Below are 23,428 nucleotides of genomic sequence, written 5' to 3' on the forward strand. Positions count from 1 at the left end.
CCCCGCGCTGCCCCCGGGCCGCCCCGGCCGCTCCCCCGCGCTGCCCCTGGGCCAGCCCGGCCGCTCCCGGCCCGGCACAGCCGCTGCCAGCGCGCAGCGGCCCCGCGCCCTACGGGGCAGCAGCCGCGCTCCCAGGGCCGAGCGCTCGCTCCGGGCTGCGGCTCGGGCACACGGAGAGCGGGGGGCAGACCCGGGCCAGCGGCCTGTCCGCACACCGACAGCTGCCGCTGCCCCCTAAAACTCTATTGAGGACGCCTAAGGGTAGTGCAGGGTCCTGCTGCCTTTCATTCCGCACCAAAGGAGGGGCAAAGGCACCTAGGTGCAGCCTTTTTTGTAGGTGGAAAAATACATCACGCACAAAACCCCAAACAGCAACACTGAGTAGTACCGGTTCTTGTCAGACTCGGTTTTATTTTTAGCGTTTTCATACGACAGCCTTAAAACATCTTTAATATCAGCTACAAAGTTTCCAGCATTTTGCAGGAAGGGCCTGGTGCTTCCCCCACTTTCAGAATTGCATGGGAGATGATTTCTCTTTAGGAAGCTGGAGGTGGAGGGTTTAGAATTAAAAAGTCACATTCCAATTTCAAGCATTCCGTGAAGTGAATATTTTGCAAAGAAGACTTAGCACCATTTTCTGGTGACAACCAAAGGCTGAAGTTCTGGCTTCTCCCCACCATCCCAGAGCAGAAGACACTGCCCTCCGCCCTTCTCTGTTATGTCACAGCATGTCTGATGTGCATTGCCCAAGAGAAACAGAACCAAATCAAGAAGGTGAAATCTGTGGGTTGCTTTGAAATTTTTGAAATTTAACTCCTTTGAAAATTAGGACGTGTACCTAAAACCACTACTGAAAGCCAAATGGAAACTGGTGGGACTTGAACACATCCTGGAATTGGAGAATAGCCACTATGAATAACCCTATTTTTCAAACCCCACATTCTTCAGTTATTCTGAGGATTATAAGCATAGCAGGAAAAGGTAACAAGAAAAGTCTAAATTATGTTCCCTGTATATCAAAATTTCAAATAACGTTTCAATTAATAAACTTTTTAAAATGCAACAAAGAAAAGGTGTAAGTCAAATAAAAGATTTCCCTAACAGGAAAAACAACTGACTTGTTGCCTTTTCTTTTTTAGTAAAGTTAATTCTGCAAAAATCCATTAGTCTACACTCATAGCACATAAATGCCAACAAGTTTTATTATAGGACTGACGTTTATTAATTTACAGGATCCCTCAGTAGCAACCATAGTCCCAAGCAAATATAGCTAGGATGCAGGTGATGTAGTAACACAAATGCTTTAGACTAGCAAGTATACCATGGGGGACATAAAAAACAAAAACCACATTTTCATATGGTCAAATTGGATTTTTTTGATCACTGCAAAAATTTTAACTCTTTTATTTACTAAAAAGGGAACTTCCCAGGAGAGGTTCTTTGGAAACATCATGCATTTACTAGCTGAATCAGCCATTCTTCCATGAAGTTCTAGAAGTGCTTTTCATTCTCCATTTGAAGGGACAGAGAGGAGGGAAGAAGCTAATGCAATATTCCTTAAAAGTTAAAAAAATTTAAAAAAAATCACATCAGAGGAGAAAGAAAACAATTCTCAATGGGATTTTTATCACAGCAGGAACACAAAACCAGAAGCTTTACTGGAAGCCCAACACATCTTTCAGGATGGTGCAGGGATTTATGTCAGCACTTCACAATGCCAGGGCTGCATCAGGACCCTCATTGTGCTGAGAACACGCAGCAGCCACAATCACTCCAACAGCATATAGGTTATTACAGGGGGATCTTAATTCAGTTCCCAAGTAGTGTGATTTAAACCCATAATGTAACAGTAGTGCAAGGAGTTCCTGACACCCAGATTCAAAAGCAAAAAGCATCTTGCTATATCCTTGTGTGTTCAAGCCTCAAACTACAGTTTATGTGGTCACTGATTTACATCTGTATGTTTGACAAAATGCCCCTCACAGAGACAAGAAGCTTACAAAACTGATACAGAAACAAAATGAATTTTAAGTGAATTTACTTATGTCTCCATTTTTTTCTCAGAAGGTACAAAAATTAACAGTTTTAAATTATTGAAAATTAGACCAAAAATAACCCCACTACTCAAGTACAAGCTTCTTCAAACACAAAGGCTCACCATGTGTCAGCCCTGGTGGAAAAACTTCATGTTCCTTAATCTATTGTCTGTCAGAGACCTCAGATTTTGCCAATTATCTTAAAGTTATATATCTTAACAGCTTGTCCAGAACAAACTATATATAGATTGTTTGCTAAAGTCACTTGTGCCAGAAAGGAACAATTACATTATTTTCAATTACCACCACCATTGCTTGAATTGGAATTTGCAACAGTAAATGTAAGGCTAGACATTTCTATCCAGTCCTTGGGAATGTTTTTATTGAAAATCTCTCACAAAGAAAACAGAACTTGAGTTTATGGGCATTTTTGGTTGTTTTATGTTGATATTTCACAAGATATGAATTTCATTTATAATACTTAAACTACAAACTAATTTTAAATTCATGTGTTCTCCAACACAGTTCTCGTTTTGTAATTTTACTGCTCTCATTCTTTTTTGTATTTGTCTCTCAAAATACAAACATCAAACTAAGCCAAGTGGTACTGGTTGAAGTTATTCTTGTTCCTCGAAGAAGACAATCTTGAAAAAAGTAACAGCCCATACTGTGCAAAAAATTACCTTCAACACACACCATAACCCCCAAAAAGTTAAACTGTTGACTCGACTGTGGTATGCAGCCATCTGCTTGTGAATGTCAAGGCAAGATGTATAAACAAATGCACATTTAAATCTTGCCACTTGTTTCTTTTCATAAAGAGGAAGAATAAAACCACACAAGTGATAATTTCTTGTTTCTACAGCCGAGAATTCAACATTTTGCAGGCTACAGAAACCAAGGCAGCAGAAAATACCAGTGGTCTTGCTGCTCCTGAACAAGGCAAGGGAGCCACAGCCTTCTTCACACTCTACTTGATACCACAGAGCAAGGTAAATTCAGCAGCTATTTTGGTATTACAGCTCAGCTCAGAGCCAGTCTGTTGTGCTCAGCGTCAGACAGGGACACAAGCAGAGCAGCAATCCATACTTTCAAAGGACTGTGGTTTTCAACTGAAGCAGACAGATGATGCCTTAGGGACCAGAACAAGCTACCCAATTCAGATATATGTTTTGATACCAGTCTTATCTGTATGATGAGATTAACTGATGAAGATCACTTACATCTATTTAGTATCTATTTACTTATGCTACACACTGTCTACATCAGTCCAATTTCTGCCACTCTCAAAGTATCAGGATCTGTCTTTCCCTTTGTAGGCTGTAAAGGATCCTGGTCTTTGTCTGAAGCTTACCCTAGACCTATTAAATAAACCAGTGTTCAAAGAGTCCCCAAAACATTTAATTTGCACATCATCATCACTTCTGCTGCTGCCTTAATTTTCCTTAGTTGTGTCAGAACAACTTTTAGCCCCAATCTTGTAGCTTAGCTCTTTTGTGCCAGTGTATCTCATCTGGTTTTAGTCCCTGATTTGACACTTCTTTAAATCACTCATAACTTGCCTTGTCTTCCATAGATGCATTACTATTCTTCTTTAAGTGATACGGTTTGTACTATGCACCAATCTCATTATAAAAATATTTTTTCAAGACATTCAGCTGATCACTGTATAGCAAAAAAAAATAATCTATGCATTACTATTGCCAGAATAGTTTAAGATTTAAATGTCAGTCTGGGTTTCTTTCACTTGAAGGAAAAAAACCAGGGCCTGATTATATTAAGGAAACCATGTTTCCATGGGTGCCCTATCCTTTGTATATTTACCTGTAACTTTGAGATTTGTATTTGTAGATGAAATGTTTCTTGTCATTATCAACCTAAAAGAAAAACCCAAACCAAAAAATAACATACTTTGGTTTTTTAACAGTCTCCAGGAAACAGATTCTGGCTACTACACTTTTAAAATGCCAAGTCCTACATTTGTGACAGTGCTCCTGATGAATGAGCACAGGACAGCTTTGGAGAGAAGGACCAAAGGGTCCTGGTGGACAGTAAGTTGAAGTCAGCAGTGACAACAGCTAACAAATAACAGGCTGCACTGGCAGGAGCATGGGCAGCAGGACAAGAAAACCAATTACTTCTCTCTATTCAGCACCTAGGAGATCACATCTGGAGAAGTGTGCTCAGTTTTGGGCCCTCAGTACAAGACACAGTAGAGCAGGTCAAGAAGGCCACTAAGATGGTTGGAGGGTGAGAGGGCATACAAAGAACAGCTGAGGGAGCTGGGTTTATTTGGTCTAGAGAAGAGGGAAATACAATTACTGTTTTCAGCTGCCAAGTGGGGGTTAGGAGATGGAGCCAGGCTCTTCTTCATGGTGTGCAGTCAGAGGACAAGAGGCACATTTTGCAGCAGGAGAAGTCCTACAAGGCACAAGGGGAAAAGGGAAAGAAACGTGTTTCCAGTGAGAACAGTCAAGCCCCAGAAAAGGCTGTCCAGAATTTCCATTCTGGGAGATGTTCAAGGCCTAGTACAACCTAAGTCAACCCTGCTTTGATCAGAGGACTAGACTGAGAACTTCAGAGATCCCTTCCAATCTAGAATATCCTGAAATTCAAGGTAGCACCCAGAAAATGAGAACAGGACTTTCCATGTGGAAGTCCTTTAAGTGCTCCAAACAAATATTAATACCCTTCATCAGGCTAACAGTATAGTGTGGTCAGTGTACAGCAAGTATAACTAACACCAGGATTAAAATCCACACACTGTAGGGTATTATGCCATAATCCACCTTTCCTCAGCTGTTACATTCCAGATCTCTTCTCTGCCTGCCCTGCCAAATCCCTGGATAACCTCTCATCTACTCCATGCTCAACTTCTCCTGGTTTTCTCTAGTCCAGCCTCAAAGGCCCTTGAGCCCCCCCAGTCCCAACCTCTCACTACTCCTTTGACTAGCAGGCATCACATCACACATTTCATCTGACTCCAGTAAAGTAATAGCAGTTCCAGGCAGTACAGCTGCTTAAACTCCTCTTTCTCATCCTCTTGCATTTGACAAAATGCCTTGTCAGGATTTTAGAAAGTCAGTCATTTGCAAGTTACCAGTTAGTTCTCAAGTCTACTTTCCAATCTTCGAGAATGAAATCTAACAAACAGAGCAAATTTGGTATTTTTAAATTCCATGCTTCTAACATGGGAAAAATTCTGCAAAAAACTGGATGCTAGAGCTAAGGCAGCACACTGAGAGAGGAGGAAAAAACCTCCCATTTCAAAAACCAGCACAACAAAATGTTTCCATGTTTAGTGGGGTTTCTTCTTGAAAAAGTGAGAGGACCTCACTGATAGAAACAAAACCAGAGTTTTGATATATGGAATATATCACACAATTCACATGGAACGATATTTTTAAAAAATATTTTCTGTTTTTTACAGCTTAAAAATCTCCATCACAAATATTTGCAAAAGGTGTTTTAAGCAAATATAAATTTACTTCAGGTAATACCTCAGTATAAAAAATACTTTCTGCTAGGTTTACTACTTCCCTGAATTCAAGTTCATCCTGACGCAGAATTACAAGGAAGACTGTAAAACAGGAGACTTAATTTTCAGAAATACTAATCAAAATAAAGACAGGGAGATGTGTCTCAGTGTAGAGTCTGCTTAAATGGATTTTCACAGCAAAAAGCTATCATACTGAATTTATCATAAATGATAAATCTACACATTTGTCACACATTCCTTTTGGGAAGTCTGCCATAAGTGCCTGTGCAATTCTAGGAACAGGTAAGAGCAAACAGCAAATATGAACATTCTCCCACTGCTCCATTCCCTGAAATAGATCTTGAGATTTTACTTTTTTCTTTTTTTCCCCCCAATCCATCACACGACAAAGAATATTTTTGGAATTACTTTTTTACGCAAGTGTAGTTTTCTGCCAAGGTACGTGAAGATATCCAGCAATGACAGTGGTGCTATGTACAGATTTCAGGACCTAAAGAGCACCTTCTTATCACTCCAGCAATCTTAGGGTATGCTATGGGGTTTTTGATGCTCATATGTCTTTCATATTGCATCAACCCAAAAGTATAAAAATACTGAATGTCATAAAATGTTGCATTAACATCAAAGCAAAACTGCTCTGCTCAGTAAAGTTGGGAACTTCAAAACAGTTATATTTTTTGTAAACGTTTCTTAGTAATGAAAACCTTAAAGTTCCTCAATGTGTCAAGTTGGGGTTTTCCCTAGTGTCTCCTGATATGCAATGAATCTTCTCAAATTCATCTTCACATTGTCAAGAACACACAGTTGATCTGTACTATATTGTCCTTTGCCTTCTTTTCGCATCTGTAAAACCAAAAGAATGTGATTTACAAATGGAGAAGTTTCTCCTGTTAGATCACCTCAAGTTTACTGTAATTCTGCATATAGGTGTTCTATCAAGAAATGTTACCCATGTCTTGTGAGAACTCCAAGGCATTCCCATGTGCACATGTGCAGCTTATTTCTGCAAGCCAATTTACTGTAATACACTGCTGCCTAAAACTAGACTAATGGCACATCATTTCACCCAAAAATCTGAGACATACACTTCTTTTCTGTGGCTTTTTATATGGAAAACCTTGTACATTCAACCTAACAACTGAAGCACCATCAGGTATGTACTTTGTGTGAACAGAGCTGAGCCTTCAGACTATGGAAGTCACGCCTCAGGCTGCATCTGACCAAAGAAACAACATGTATGAGGTCATTCTCTGTTTAACTTTAGGATGTACCTAAAACTACAGTTTAGAATATCAGCCTTGCTATTGTTGAAAATAAAGGATACATAAACTGTTTAATTAAACAAGAATGGAACAAAAACATCCAACAGCAACTAAAAGTTAAAAACCAAAGATGTCAATATAACTTTAGAAAGAACTTTTCTCTCACCTCCAGAGACATCTGTAGGATTTTTTGTACAACTGTCTCAGAACAATACAGTGATTTGGACATTAGTAATACTGATGGTGTAATGCAGATGTTGCAATGCAGGTGCTGCACTGTTACCTTGACACTTCCATGTACTTTTAAGGTAAGTGTATTTGCTTTCCTTTAAAGTGGTGCATCAGAAAATCAAACACTTTTTTTCTGTCATCTTATAAACTAATCACCTCTTCTAGGAGCCCAAAATTCAACCTTTAACCCACATTGTGTACTGAAACCCTGAGTTGGCTGCCCTTGATGCCTACCCTCATTCTGAACACTGGCTGAAACTCCTTCAGTGTTGGAAGCAACTTGATCTGTAAGGCTGCCTTTTCTGCTTCTTTACCATCTGCAAATACATCAAAAAGTGCATCCAAGGCTTCCCCTGCTACCACAAGAGAAGATTCCTTCATAGCAACCTCAAGAAGAAATTTTCCAATCATCTGTAATAAGAAAGACGATTTTTTTTTCAGCAATGCTAAAGAAAATTGAAAGAAACATCAAAATGCTTTTAAGCTTGTAATGCAAAGCTTGCTTTTTCACCTTCAGTGTTTCAGCTGTATCTTGTCCTTTTGCCAGGACACTGCCAGAAATTCCAAGGATGCTCACCACATTCACTCTAACACTGGCATTGCTGCTTTGAATACCAGCCTCACACAAAGCCAATAGCTGCTCAGGAGTCATACACTGGTCAGCAAGAGGAAAGGAGGGGAAGAAGGAAGACATATACAGTTACATTTTCATGAAAATTTTGAAATACGGCATTTAGACACCATACTTTTACAGAACATAGGCAAATTCTTCACAGAGAAACAGAGTCCTAAGTTTCAAAAACTATATGAATTCTGAAAATGCAATTACCAAGAAATTAAAATTCCCTTTCAACTTGTCTCTTACAGAACATAACCAAGGCTGACAGGAAGTTGAAGGAAAAGTTGAGATTTTTCACAAATTTATCTAGGTCAATAGCTGCTTCCAATTCATTACAAATTACAGTATAGAAGCTCAGTTTTCAGTTTAATGCCAAAAAGGACTAGCAGACTATCTAATATTGTGTCTTGTATAACAAATCATTATGATCCATTCCTGTATTCAACTCACTAATTCATATCCAACCAGCTTCAACTAGGTGACATCAGGAAATAAAGAATCCACATTTCTAGGTGCTAGTTTTCTAAATATTTGTCATTATAACTATCTTTAAAAGATACCTGTGGCTTATTCTATTCTGGCTTCGAAATACCATTCATCTGTTTACATGTTGATGAGGTGATATATTAAAAAAAACACTCCTGTAAGGTCCATGAAAAACAGTTAATCCTATTGAATCTGTTCTTCCAGTACTCACAGTTGCTGAAATTTTGAACTAAATTTATATTGTTTTGTTTCAGAAACTTTCCAGCCCAATCTCACAGGAATTTGAACCTACCAGAGCATTTGAGTTTGAAAGCTTTTACCTGGGAGATGTTCTTTGATGCCATTGTTTGTAGGAGAGCCCTCAAAGCACTGGTTACAGCTTCCAGGAATTCTGTGTCTGTAGGGAGTTCTGTCAGAGCCAGAAGTTAAACAGTAATATGAGGGACACACAAAGCAAAGAAATACAAATTCCTTAATCCCTTAATTGTTCCTCCAGGTACTACAACAGGAAAAGCTAGATTTTCAGAGACTGGTCTTTGTAGGTTGTAACCACAGTGATTTGTTTGAATTCAGTGTTGACTGCATCTGGAGGTTAGAATGCAGCTGGGACTCCTTTTCAGGCACATCCCTGGTTGAGACACTTGTGTGACCCAACAGACAGTGCCAGCCACTGTCACCAGAACAGCAGCTGAGGACTGGTATCACATGGAGGGCATAATACAGGAACTGAGAAAACTACAGAATCTGACTGCATACTTTACCTCCTTTTTTCTGCCTCCTTAAGCAAGCTTTTCAGACACCCGAACACTGGGGTTCTTTCCAATTCATATAAAGAACATGTTTTCTGGTGGTTTAATAACATTTCAGGAATGTATGACTCAAGCTCTGCATTATTCTTGTTTAACTACAAACTCTTTGGTAGCAGCCATCACCTTCAATCTATGTTCTGCATTTCTTGAGGCTTTTCATTTTTCTCTAATGTGTTTATTTTCTGAACCACTCCAGATGCAGAACTTCTTGATTTATGTGCATCTCCTCCCTTTTCATGTAAACAATCAGATCTCTATTCCTCTTTTTTACCCTGTAAACCACAGAATTCCTTCTAACCACATGTTGGTATGTTATCAGCTCCATCTGGCAGTTTTCATTACACAGCATTTAAACATTAAAAAATGGGCCTGTGCCATTAAATTAATTTTAGCATCCTTAGCTGTCTTCAGATAGCAGCTTCTCCAGCTTCATCTGACAACTTTCTATTACAAAGCATTACATGTAGACCCAAAATCTTGGAAGTTCTCTCTTCAAGCATGAGACATATTTTATGTGAATTTCCTTGCATATGTTTTCATGGGTATTTTAATTTCTGCATTTTAATTTTCCACACATCGCACTCTCAGTAATGTTCCCATAGACTGATCACACGTCTTTAAAGACATTGAGAAAAAAGTGTGTTTTGCAGGCAGATGCATTTTCAAGCACTAATGCAGTGTCATTTTATACAGCAGAGCACTAAGTAAGCTACACCTGTGGCTACAAATGGAGACACTTGAAGGAAGGGAAGGAAACTGAGTTTCTTGAGCTTCTAAAAGATGAGAAATGACAAAGCCACACATATGCCATACTTCAACAGAACTGTCTTAGGGAAAATGCTTTCTGACAGTTTGGAGAATTGGCAGCTTATCCAGGCTCTAAGAATATATTTTATTTTTTGAAAACCCATCACCACTTACCTTAAAACAAAGATTATTAGAATAATCTGAAGGAAACAGCCTGTCAGGGACCCATATCTTCAGTTTGGAAACAGGTAGAGATTTCTTAAACCTTCTTTATTTTTTTTTTTCCAGCCTTAGTTCAGCTTATCTCATGTCAGTAACAGAGAGATCACAGCATTAATGATCCAACAGGATTGTGGAAACTATGCTGCTCTCATGCATAGGATCACAGAAAGCAGCTGGAAATGCTACCTGCTATACAGATGATCAAATAACACTGTACTAGCAGATGTATGGGGAAACCTTCACAGTATGTCTATGAAATAATGCACCTTGGAGTAACTACAGTGAAGATATTCCAGTGTTTACCAGGATGTATCACAGAATCTGTGAGGCTGGGAAGGACCTCTGAGATCAGTTCAACCTGTCACTATTCACCACCGTGTCAACCAGATCCTGGCACTGAGTGCCACATCCAGTCTGTCCCAAACATCTCCAGGGATGGTGACTCCACAGCCTCCCTAGGCAGCCCATTCCAATGTCTAAACACAGACTTAATATATATTCTAAAATAGTATTTTTAGAAGAATTAAATTTATTACCTTCTTTGTTGAAATTGAACCACAACCAGAACAGGAAGCTGAGCAGCTTTAACATTTAGTCATAACAACTTTGTACACTTTCTTACTACAAACATAATTCCAATAAAGCTAAGCCATCATAAGCACAAAGCACATCCTGGGGACAAGGTGGCTGCTCTCTTTCCTACTGTAATAAGCACAGACACTCTTGAGATTTTTGCACCAACCACTTTTGCTATAATTTGGTAAGATTACTAGGAAAAAAACCTATGTGAAACTATATGTTTTGTTTTCATATCTCCTTACACTAGCTAGTACATTTAAAAAGAAAATGTTCCATCTTCTTCATGCTTGTCTGATTGCTGAAAAACTTATTACTACAAATACAATCAAGCAAACAGTTCTGGTCTTCCAACAAGGCAGTGTTAATCCACTAAGAGACTTTCTGCATAGACCCAAACATGAAGCAGATTCTTGCACTATGAGCAGACTTGCTCAAGGTGCAGTTTGGATAAACATCTCAACATCTTATATCTAGATGATCAGCAAAAGCAGTCAACAAGTCCCCTTTAAAGAACATCTTACCTGTTTTAGAAAAGATCAGCTGTGAGAGATGCTGTGCAAGGGACTGAAGTGCTGAAGCTCCCCCAAGACAATCCACATCTGACACCAACAAAATGCTCTGAAGACACGTTAAAGCTCTACACTGCACTGCATTCAGTCTGAAAAAACCAAAAAACACACTAAGCAGGTATTTCTGAAAACATCTGTCGTAATATAAAGGGGAATCTTGAATTTAGTAAGGATGTAATCCAGTATGCAGTTCACAAAAACATTTCTATCTCTTTATTCAAAATCATATATCAGATTGCCAGTTTCCAGATCTTAAGAGCAGCCCAATGATGGACAATCCTTCTAAGAGTTCTAAAACAACTGAATATACATGGAAAATAGTAAGAGAGACAATGAAATGCCTACTTTTTAATTAATGGTTTCCAAGACGGATTGTGCATACAGATGTCTAGAGCAACAGTGTTCGGAAAAGCAGTTTTTTCAAGAATCTGAGAAGGAGAAAAAGAAGGTTTAGCAATAAAGCCCTTTTTTCCTTTCTTTTTGCTTTTCTTTTTTTTTGTTATAGTCTGTTCAGAGAGAGACTGAAATGTTAGTTTAATGTCAAACACATACTTCAAACTACATATTTCAAAGTTTTCCAGATAGCAAATACCTCGCCTGCTAAAACTGCCAGAATTCTCCTCAATCATTTAAATGGTGCAGTTATACACTGGGTTTAGCATAGTGTATTTTAAGTGTTCAACTGTACTAACAACAGGAGATTTCCTACTTTTCTGCTATTCTTTCTTATTTAGCTCTTTCTTCTTACAGATTCTGTTATAGAATTTTCAGATAGCTGCAAGTCTGGAAGGTCTTGCCATGAAACTCTGGCTATTAAATATAAAAAGCCTTCAAAGTTTTCACCTTGCACCTTGATGTCTTAGCTCAGAATTCTACAGTGCTGCTGAACTGGCACAGTAACTGATTCAAATATAAACTTCACCTTTACAACCCCAAATAAAAATGAGCAAAACAACTCTGAAACAAAAACATCTAATTTCCTGTCAGTGCCAAAAACTATTTCAGACACTTTGTATAAGACAGGGAGAGAGGAACTTGCACTTTTTCAGTGCTGACTGTTGCCATTCATTAATGTTACTTCCACCTCATTTAGCTAATACAGAAATCTGGCTGTCATGCATCAGCCAAGTTTCCTTCCTCCTCGAGGGTAGTCTTTTTTCATATCCAAATCAAGGAATAACAACCTTTGTATTTTGGGAAAAACACAAAACAAAATTAAAAATCCCTACCAGATTTCTGAAACACATGACCCCTCTATTCTCACTTACAGGAGGAAACTATTTAGGTCATGCAATGATGCACCACCTCTAGGCCAAAAATGTGAGGTCAAACTCATTTTAAAAAATGCTCCCTTCAGGTGGATTGAGATAATTTGTTTGCCTAACCTGGGATACAAAGTAGGAACAAGGGAAAGCATGAGTAGGAAATAATACAGAAGACAATACCTTCTTTGGAATGAGGTTGTTCAGAAATGCTGAGTTAACCTCATCAGAGAGGCACAGGGGTGACAGCAGCAGCCCACTCCCCTCGTTGTACGAGTTTTCCATGAACAAGTCACTCTCATCACTGCTGGAGAGTTCTTCCCACTCGTCATCAGAGGGATCTGAGAGCAAGACAAGGTAAATGTAAGTTTAACAGCCCTCATGCAAGAGGTATCCTACTTCCCAACTGAAATTGGCTCCTCCAAACTTCTTGGTTTAGGAATCTTTAAGCTCTTGGGCTTTAACAAACTCCTCACAAACCAAGCACCATTAAGCCACAGTTCTAAATATTTTATTTAAAAATATTTTATACTCACTGAGGCACAAATATTTTTATGAGAGACGTTCTTCATACGTGGGCATGTTAATCTCTACTATTAACAATGTGTGGTTAAAAATATCAAAAAAAGGTATAGAAGAAACAGTTCATAAAAATTTACTGATATTTTAACTTGGATTGTACCACTTCACTTTCTGAGGCCGATTCAAGCATGCAAATACACCAGTTTAACTTAACTTGTCTACACTAATTGCAGTCAGTTTAAGGCAATTCAATACTGAAGCCATAGGCAGATGCTCTCTGCCTGGGTAGTAACTGGGCTGGATGAAGATGTTACTGTCTCCACAGCAAGGTCAGTTGAAACAAAATGATGGCAGCAAAGAAAGACAAATAATCTCTGATAGTCATTTCAGGCAACACATTTCACATAAATTAAACTAGGTTTATAATCTTAAACCTAAACTAGGCCATACTTACATGACTTATTCTACTAGCAGATCTTTAAGGGCAGATATGGTGAGAGGAGTTGAAGTCCTATTACCAACAGGCTACTGTGTGAGTAATCTGTCCACAGCTGAAGGGGGACACGGGCTGACAAGCACAAACTAATATCATCCTCATTTATATTTAAACTCATATATCTATATCCACTGAGTTCACACTCATTTAGCTGAAATTTCTTTCAATCTGGTTACATTTTAACTAGTGTTTACCCAAGTCCTAAGTCTACAACTTGGACTGATCCTCCTTTCCAATACATGCAAGCTCTGTGTACATAGGTCAGAACATTTAAGTATTGTGACAGAAAAACTACCATATTCACCCCCATGTAATCTTGTTTGACAACACAGATTCTCATAAGAGTAGGTCCTGTAGTAACTACAGGAACAGCCATGCATTTCTGTGGCAAAAGGTAAATTCACAAAAATACAGCAAGAAAGATCCATATGAAAGCATTTCACTTGTACTGTGCAAGTTTAAGAATTTATTTGAAGGTGATGGTTATGGTTTATCTGATGTAAAGTAACTCATCAAGGTGAGGCAGCTTGATCACACAGGCAACTTATGGTAATATCCAATTAATTCTACAGCCATAAGGTGCTGGTGTTAATAGCTTTTGCATGAGAAAATGGTTGTCTTTCATGCTTTACCAAAATATTGCAGTAAAAACCATGAAAATAAAGCAGACATCCCCCTTTCAGTCTCTTGCCTCTTCTAAAAAATACATTTTGCATCTTTGGAAAAGAAAGAAAGCAAAAAATATCCCCTGAAAACTCATTGATAACAATACAAGCTGAAAATGCAATTGAGTAATAACAAAGACAGCAGTTGTCATAAGCTGACAGCAAGGGACCACAGCAGAGCAGGAACTGGGATCTAGAACACTGGCCCATAACTCTGATCAGGTTTCTCATAATGTTCTGGGAAACACAGAGGCATTTCCAGCAGTAATCCCATCTTACCTAGCACTGGTAATCCAAGACTACAGACTGGACAGCAATGCTGGAGTCTCTTGGCTTCTTGCCCAGGTGCCATCCAAAGGGAGCACCCTGCTGCTTCCAAACACTGGCCAGTGCTCAGTAAAACACATCCCTCACCAGCCTGGTTATTTCTCTCAGTTCTATTGCAAGCTGAGTGTTTTTATGAACTCAGCATAATGGCTAAAGCTATTTTAGTCCTCAATAATTTGAAAATTAAATGAACAGCTGCCTCTGGATTCCTCTTAATTTCTAGAGACTGTCTGCCCATGAATGGGTAAAGTACTGCAGCGAAATACAACACAATCAATCTTACATTACACTGAGTGAATGGCAGAATATGCAGCTCATCCACAAGAGATTTTCCAATTAAAGGGGAAAGCTTATGAATTACAGCTCTTTAGATGAGAAATGCAGTTATGAAAGGAGCTTCATACACTAGGTGCAGAATTTTCTTGTGCTGTAAGAGGAAAAAAAAGTCACCATTGGGAATAACTGGGTATTACTGTGGATTTTATTAGAACCTGAAAGTTTTACTCAGTTACTTTCTACACAATTACTCCTGCATCAAGCTAAAACTACAATAACAGTCAAAGTTTTCAGGTTTTGGAGGGTTTAGGGGATTAGTTTTGTTTGTTTGTTGGCTTTTTAAAATAGAATTCTATAATCTCTCATTTGTTTTCCTGAAGATTAGAAAAAAGCTATCAAAGCAGAGTTTCACAGTTCATAAAAGATACAGAATATCCTACTCCTCTCCAAATAACAGCCTCTCTTTCTCCTCCTCCTCCTCAAGGTCATAACGACAGAACTCTGGAAGCTGAGATCTACATTGTTGCCAGAGTTGCATGCAAAAGCATTCCCTACTCCTAATTTTGCAACACTTGTAGTATCAAAACTAAATCAAACAAAACTACAAGATTAAGCTACTTTTAAAAAATGGATGTCCCCATCCTGCAGTCAGATTCATACACATCCTACATCAAAAGAACAGTCAGACCATACTCTAACAGAACAAAGATTTTGCTGTAACACTTTTGGAAGTATCTCTCTGGTGCAAGTGTTTTTTCATTTGTTCTTAAATGTTGGCACATCCAGGATCACTCAAAAAAAAAAAAAAAAAAAAACAACAACAACAAAACAAACCAAATCAAACAAACAAATAAAAAACAACTTAAGCAACATAAGTCACTTAAATGAAGAACAAGCATTTAAATTAGTAATAAAATTAGTAATAAAAACGACAACCTATTTTACCCCCAGATGAGGATATCAGGGACAATATGCCCACGGATGTTTGCCCTTAAAAACATAGATGACCAAATATCAAACTAAACGTGACCTACTCACAAACAAAATACACCATAACACTTGCAATGAATGAGAGTCCTACAAACCTTCACTGCAGCACATATTAACAATGATTTCCAGAGCAGTCTGCTGAGCCGTCAGTAAAGCTGCCACTTCTTTCAGTTCCCACTTATCAGACTAAAAAATTAAAAACATGAACCAAATTTGATTTTGGAAAAAAACATTTAAGTGCCATTTAAAGTATCCAAGCTGTCAGTTAAAAATACAGCCCAGCCATTTTCTCTTCTCAGTCTACACCCAAACTTGGAAAAAAAAAACCCAAACCCAAAACACAAACCCAAGCAGTGCTATCTACAACCTTTTTGTTGGATGTTCCAGAGAAAATTTTATTCAAAAGGAATGCCACTTGCACTAAAGCTGTCCAAGAGTCCGTCAGCCACACTTACTGGAAGTAAATCTGAAATATCATTTTCTCTTCTGAGTTGTCCTTTTGGTACTTCTTCCATGTTTTCATCTTCACTCAAAACACAGTTTTCTGCAGTATCACCCATGTTTTCCTCAGTTTCTGCTTCCACAGCAAGTTTTAACCTATTGTTTTCAGCTTCATTCATACGAATAATTGTTTCACCAGCATCTATTGCCAATGATTCTGAAAATATCTTCAGGATCGCATTAACTGTGCTTCCCAGGCTGCCTGGTGGAATGGTATCCTTTATATTCCAAATAGTGCCTAAACAGAAGGTAACCAAATTACACAAATTATTAAAGTGCTCGATTCCCAGCTCTGTAATGGCCATTTTGCAAGGACATAGCCTCCACTACTTAAAATACTCTGTGCTTATATTCACTATAAATGTTCAAGTCTTTTCTCTACAGATTTTTGTGGGGTGTTTTTTGTATAACATTTCATATGCTCGTCTGTAATAACTGCTATGCCCACATCTTAAGCTCAAGTAAATTTCAGCATGTAAGTATTTACAGAATATCCATGTGGAGTAACCTTGGTGTTACTCTGTACCCAAGACAGTAAATCCACATGCGAGAATCATTTTCTAAGGAGTCCCAAAATTAATTTATTACACACCAGTATCAAAAATCATCATGGTTAAGAATTTGAGGTAACAAGAACAATTCAAGGTAGACAATCTGAGGTTAAAAAAATCTACAGCTAGTAAGATCAAAACAACTCCTGTACCAGTTATTACTGACTAATTCAACTGTTAAAAACTAAATGAGCAGTTAAAGTGGGGTATCACACTGAGCAGGGGCTGAATTCAGAATCAAGCATTTATCTAGTTTTAAAACTAGTTGCAAATATCTACTTGTAGTTCCAAAAGGCAGATAGAATCTCACAAAACATCTGTACAGGCCTTGACAACCAAACGTCCAGACTACAGCAGAGAAGACTAAGCCTTCTGTCCTTTCCAGACACCTTCACCTGTCACACTCCCCATTTCAAAGCAATGAACCCCCTGAGCACTGTACCTGCTATCAGTGTTCTCAGAAGGATGTGCTTCATGGTGCTCTCTGGACACAACATCACTGTTTCCAGTATTTGCTGTGCAGAAGCATTAAATGAAGAGAGAAGATCTGGATTATCTTCTGTCACTGCCTGCAAGCAGTTTGCTGCAGCAAACAACAAGAGCAAACAATCAACAAACCAGTAGTAGCTTTTGCTCTGCTAATGAGAAAGCATTATCTTCCTGAAAGCTGGAGTAATGAAATGCTGACACAGGAAAAAAAATTCATGCAGCATCATGTTGTAATGGTCTGACACTGTCCTTCACAAGCTGTGTTTTGCATTAAAAGACATTCTGTGGCAAACCCATACGTAAACCAGGTGAGGACAATACCACATCAGCCATGGAATTGGTCATATTAGTTTCAGCTACTCAAAATTAAATTTATCCATCATATACTGACAATGGACAACATAAAAACATGCTGTATGACCATTATGAAACTAAAATAACAGTAATACTGATAAAACCAGACTGAAAGTGACTGGAATTGCTTGGGTTTTTTTTAGAAGGACTATCTCCTCTGCTCAACAAATTATACCCTCCATTACCAGAACACAAAAACAAAAAGTGTAACACAGCCTTCCTCTAAAGCCCTCTCCCCACAACATTTTTCTTCCCGGGTAACCATCAACAAGCCATTCACTTTTGGACTGAAAACAAGCACAACAGATGTCAACTTCTTTATTATGTGCTGTTCATAAATGAATTTAAAGTCTTACACTCAGTGCAAAGTTAAGCAATGCTAAAGCGGGTCCATTATGCAATGAATGTATTATCAGTGTTACATTTATGGAGTTAAAAAAAAAAAAAAAAAAAAAAAAAAAGTATCTTTAAACCCTTATCTCCTCTTTTTACCACTTACCTACTGAAATAGCCAGATCCACATTCGTGGCAAAGTTCTTCATGTAATGTAACACAGGCTCCAGACATCCTTCTTTATTGAATATATATAGGGCAGTATTGTTGCATTCACTAATGTATGGGAAAGATCAGTCAAACATTTTTCCAGGAAAAAAAAAAAAGAACTCTAGCAACATCTTAAGCACCCCATACTTTTTATTACTCACGTTTTTACAAGATACCTAAGAATTATGCACTAGTCAAAGACCTATCCTTCATTATCGAGGTTATGATCAACTCTATATTGCTGAAAGAGAAGCTGCAAAATCCTGGACACTTTTGAGGAAAGCTGGCTTGTGCCAGTTGCTTTCTCACACAGTTTTTGAGTTTATTTGGGAGCCTAACCACAGGCTCCTGCTGGAGTGTGGAAGGCAGCTCAGAGTTGCGGGCTGCAAGCCAGCCCAGAGCTTCCCACAGCCACAGGAGACTTCACCCACAAACCCACTGCCAGAAGAGCAGGCTGCTGCCTTTCACATCAGTACTCACTCACTCCACAAAATGACTGCTCTTACCATTCAGAAATACATTTACTTTCATTATCTAACAGTGGGATTTGTGTTTCTTCGGGATCTCACAGCTACTCTCCCTTTTAAACTGATATATTGATACAAGACTAATTCAAACTAAAAAAAGCACAGGAGATAACTAGCTACAAGGGTCTTCAAAAATTTAATTTTGAAAACATTGTCTCAGCATCAATGCCAGCCCTAATGTTACCAGGATAAAACTTAGTAATGAAATGAGCACTCGTTGCCACAAAGTTCAAAATACAGAAGTGATTTGCATCACACTTAATGATTATACTTCCTGTTCTCAAGCACTGACTAAAAAGAAAAAAAAAAAAATGAACGCACAACATTGCTGAGTCAGAGTTACAAAGGGTCATGTATTCTGTGCAAGATGCTGAACAAGGAGTTCATCCAATTGTTCTAGATTCCAATTCCTAAAAAATGAATATCCGCATTCAGAAATAAGGCCTCAAGCCAGCAGCCATATCACACAGACAGGCATGCAGGCAGGTCCACTGAGGCACTGCACAGCACTAAACAAAATCCTGTATGCAAAGTCTACAATGTGAGATAAAATTAAGAGAAACAACACAAAGTTCAAGGAGAACTTTTGGAACAGATTTGTATCATTTCAATGTTTATAGTCATTTCTGTATTAATACTGTTGCCATTTGTCTTCCTTCACTGGTATTTCAAATGCAAACTACTAATAGAACAATTTACATTATTTTCTCACATAACAAATTTTAACCAGTGTCTCAGTAACTAAGGGATAGTTGCCCCAAAGAGTTAAGATTAATCTTTGGGATGACCTGCAGAGGGAGGAAGTGGTATAAAAACTCTTCATACTCCTAGAGCACTGATCAGAATTTCAATTTCTCTGTTTCTTGTATCGTGATATGGATTGACAAACTGTACAACAGACTATGTTCAGAAAACAGGATCAGAATTCAGGATGAAGAACCAGTAGAAAAATAATTTCTTACTATTCTAAATCTAATGACCAACTTTGTGCACTTTTAGAATCCTTCACTTAAAAAAAAAGTGATCTATACTAGAAGATAAACTTTTATTTCAGATGAGATGAGGGCTCATCATTATTAAAGCAAGGTACATGTAGGAGCAATACAATCAGAATCAGCAAATGAATGCATATATTCCCATGCCAGGACAGTAATTTCTTTTCTGCCTCAATGACCACACTCTTTTTCAGGAACAATTTAATTTAGCTAAAATGTAAGTACTTACACAGTACTTACCATATATTCCACAGCAAATTAATAGCTTCATTGGCTATATCTTCAATATAATTTTTGTTCGTCCCTCTGCATTTCTTTGGAGAGAGCTGGTTAGCATCCAGTCCAGTGCTGCACTACAACCAAACAAAAGAACTAGGATTGGGAAACAATCATGCCACAAAGAGAAGTAAAACTTTAAAGTATTGTCAGCATTGAGTGGAGAGATCCTCTCATGAAGTGCTTATTACCAGAACACCTGACTAGCTTCCTTTCTTTATGAAAACTTGAACCATTGATAACTTTTTTCTTGTTGAAAGACTCTTACAGTACTTGCTTTGCAGCTAGTCTTTAAAGGAATTTTCTAATGAAAAAAAAAAAAAAAAAAAAAAAAAAAAATTGAGAATTTTAGAACCTGAAGTGCTGTTTCTGGCTAATACTGTATATGCAGCTGTCAACAGTTGTTTCTAATCACAAAGATTAACTCAGCTAATACCTTACTGTGCTTTATAGTAATGCTATTATTCATATTTTAAAATGGGGAAGAAACATACAGAAAATGATGGTATTGCTCAAGGTTGCTCATAAAAAGACAGCAGGTAAGAGAAATCAATGCAATTTCCAAACTGCAGTGCAACACACCTGGACCAAACAAAGAACACAAATTCAGTACAGGTTATTCTATAGTAACTACCCAGTTGTATATCCAAACATACATTTAGACAAAATTGCTCACCAAAAAAACCTCACTAGAATAATGCTGCAATATAAATGAAGTACCTGGATTCTCAGTGACAAAACAAACTTGTCTTAACTGACATTACAGACCCAAAATCACTAGACCTTTCACTCAAAAATCATCCTAGGCAGCAAACCTCACCGTGGACACAAGTTAGCTGGCCAGAAGCCAGAACGTAGTGGCTAGAAATCTCTGGAATAACTTTTGTATCACTAAACCTATGGAAATATTCTTTTAAAATATCTTTCAAGCATCTTATTGTAATAATAGCCATAAAAAATAGAACTGTTTTTGTATATGGGACAATTCAATGCCTAGGTCAGGTTTAAAATAAAAATAAACACACCTCTTTCAGAAGTGCAACCAGGGGTGTCATGATGTCGTTTGTCACCATGTCATCACAGACATCAAATCCTCCACAAGCACTCAGATTTCTGGTAGAAAAAAAAATTAATGCTTTGGATGAGACACAAAACTTTCCAACAATGTTTCAAAAACCCCCATCCCTTTGATATTAGTCTCTAAAGGTTATGGTACTTTTTGTTTTAAATTCAATTTGCTTAAACAGTAGCTTTAGTCTTCTACCTCACTAACATGAGAAAACAACTCCGGTGTTAGGAAAAAAAATATGATTGTCATTTATTCATCAAGCGTAATTAGAAATATTACCTGTACAAAAACATCATAACACAAAATGCCATACAAACTGCACTAAAGTTCTCTCTATAAAGCCATACATTTCTAGCATAAAGCCAGATCCTGACATTAAAGTCTCACAGAGCAAGAAAAGCCCCTCTCTCACAGACCTCAGCTGATGCAGGCACAGCTCCTCAGACCAGAATTAAAGCAAGAGAGGCTGCTCTCACGTTCACAGCTGTCCCCAGCAGAACCCCAGAGTTGCCTCCCGTGCCAGGATGCCCTGACTCTCCCTGAGCAGTACCAAGTGCTTACCGGAGAGCGCCTGCAGCGGTTTCCCGCACAGCCAAGCTGTGATCCATCAGCAGGGGCCCCAAGCAGCGCACCACGTCCCTCTGCACGAAGGCTGGGATGACGTGCTTCTGCTGCAACAGCTTGGAAATACTGGCACAGGCATACTCCCTCACCTCAGCACTTGGATGCTGCAGCTGCAGAGACACAGGGCACATCACAGTGAGGGAAAAGGGAGCTGGAAGGTTTTATTGAGTGAAAAGATTGATCAGGGCCAGTACTGTGGCTCCTATCTTATTCCAGGAGCCACATGGATGTAGGAGCTTTTAAGTTCCATGAAAGCTTATAAATCCTCATCTGGGTTACATGTGTTAACTTTATGTCTAGAAAAAAAGTGCTATTCTGGATATTTGACAAGACAGCCATAGTCACAGACTATCATAGACACAGATTTGACACTAGCTGGCACTGGTGAGACCTCAATTACCATGTATTAAAAAAAAAAAAAAAAACAAAACCGAAGTGGAGGGGAAAAATATCATCAATGGAGTACAACAGACATAAGACACCATAAAGAAAAACTGAAAAAACAGGAAAAAAAAAACGAAAAAAATTACAGCCTGTAAATTAAAAGCATCTCCATATTAGAAAGAAACAAGTGTTCCCTACATTCCCCAAGACAATGTTGACTTGAGCTGTAATAGAGTTTTAGGTGAGATACAAAAATTGCAAACTGCAAAAATAATAACATAGTAGAAGTGCATATCCTGGCAGGCCACAGAGTCTGTTGAGAGCTTGGCAGATAAGCATCTGCTGAAGAGCAGAACAGAACAGTGGTCACATCAGATCCTACCTCCATTGAAAAAGGTGCCCCAGCTCATCCTCACCTGTGCCTTTATTTACTCTCTCTTTCCCTCTCTCTTCCTTTTGGAGGTTAGTCCAGAAGAATAATCAATCAGTGATCGGCTAAATGAATTAACTTAGGTAAAGTGAACAAAGGGGATTTAATTACTTAAAGGAAAATGGATTTTTGCTCCTGATTCTAAAGTCACACCTGCAGAAGTAGATTTACATCAGTTTTCATCTGCAATACTTAAGCCAGGACTATTGCATACAAGTGGCCAAACTGAGTCTTTTTCAGCATTTTCTATCAGTCGATCATTACGTGCGGCTCTCGGACTCTTGGCTCTGGCCACCTGTAGCAGTCTCCAGCCGGGAGGCCGAAGGCGAGCTCCGCAGGGCCGAGGGCGCGGCGCTCCCGCCCCGCCGCAGCAGCTCGGGAGCGCGGGCGGGGCCGGTGCCGGTGCCGCCCCGCCGGGCCGCGCGGCCGTGACGCCGGGGGAGCGGCAGCAGGGAGCAGCGGCCCCGCGCGGCCGCTCGGCTCCTTCCCGGGGGGCGGGACCGCGCCCGGGCCCGCGCCCGGCACCGCCGCGGGGGAAGCGGAGGCCTCGCCCCCCACGCCCGGCCCGCAGCCCCCGCCGCTGCCCCGGCCCGGCGCGGGTTAGCGCCGAGCCCGCCCGCGCCCGCCGCCCGCCCCGGCCCCGGCCGCACCTTCTCCAGCAGCTCCGCCGCCGCCTCCTCCTCGGGGCCGCGCTCGCCGTCGCGCTGCGGCGCGGGCCCGGCGGGGGCTCGGGGCGCCCTGCGGAACCGCCGCGCCCGGCTCTTGCCCATGGCTGCTCGGCGCCGGCGCGCCCACGTGTGCGGCCCCGCGCAGGCGCCGCGCCCGCCCCGCTCGCACACCCCGCCCTGCCGCACACCGCGCCCGGCCCCGCAGCATCCGCACCGAGCGGACACCGCGCTGCGCTCAAACACCAGCGACAGAAACGATTTCCTCTAAGGGCACTTACAGAGGCGGGATTGACCTGGAGCATGGAAACCTGGAAAGGGTTTCCTCTCTGGTGTCAGTATCTTAGATTATAAGAACCACATCAAATACAGGAAATGTTACTCCGGTATGAAAGTTACAGAATGCAGCTAAAAATTTTCTGA

At 39.6% G+C, this 23,428-nt stretch overlaps 1 protein-coding gene and 1 long non-coding RNA gene across 6 annotated transcripts; one reads left to right on the forward strand and one right to left on the reverse strand.

Moving 5' to 3' along the window:
* Window positions 1–100: 100 nt before the first annotated feature.
* LOC130257737 (uncharacterized) lies at window positions 101–1,113 on the forward strand. The gene is made up of 2 exons (XR_008841375.1): window positions 101–659; window positions 694–1,113. It is a non-coding gene; the product is annotated as an uncharacterized LOC130257737 (long non-coding RNA).
* HEATR3 (HEAT repeat containing 3) lies at window positions 392–23,156 on the reverse strand. Of its 5 annotated transcripts, none has more exons than XM_056500550.1 (16): window positions 22,991–23,147; window positions 21,464–21,636; window positions 20,859–20,946; window positions 19,798–19,910; window positions 17,992–18,101; window positions 17,092–17,232; window positions 16,053–16,336; window positions 15,693–15,783; window positions 12,505–12,662; window positions 11,405–11,487; window positions 11,012–11,148; window positions 8,454–8,542; window positions 7,540–7,683; window positions 7,263–7,439; window positions 6,240–6,378; window positions 1,477–1,556 (listed from the first exon to the last, which is right to left on the reverse strand). In XM_056500550.1, the coding sequence occupies exons 1-15, from the start codon at window positions 23,108–23,110 to the stop codon at window positions 6,259–6,261; spliced, it is 2,028 nt and encodes a 675-aa protein (XP_056356525.1). In that variant the 5' UTR covers window positions 23,111–23,147; the 3' UTR covers window positions 1,477–1,556; window positions 6,240–6,258. The 5 variants fall into 5 exon arrangements, with proteins under 5 accessions (XP_056356526.1, XP_056356525.1, XP_056356524.1 ...); XM_056500549.1 differs by lacking the exon at window positions 1,477–1,556 and adding an exon at window positions 2,022–4,457; XM_056500548.1 differs by lacking the exon at window positions 1,477–1,556 and having other exon boundaries at window positions 2,022–6,378.
* Between the last annotated feature and the right edge of the window lie 272 nt (window positions 23,157–23,428).

Source organism: Oenanthe melanoleuca, chromosome 11 (genome assembly GCF_029582105.1).
Source record: "Oenanthe melanoleuca isolate GR-GAL-2019-014 chromosome 11, OMel1.0, whole genome shotgun sequence".
NCBI lineage: Eukaryota > Metazoa > Chordata > Aves > Passeriformes > Muscicapidae > Oenanthe > Oenanthe melanoleuca.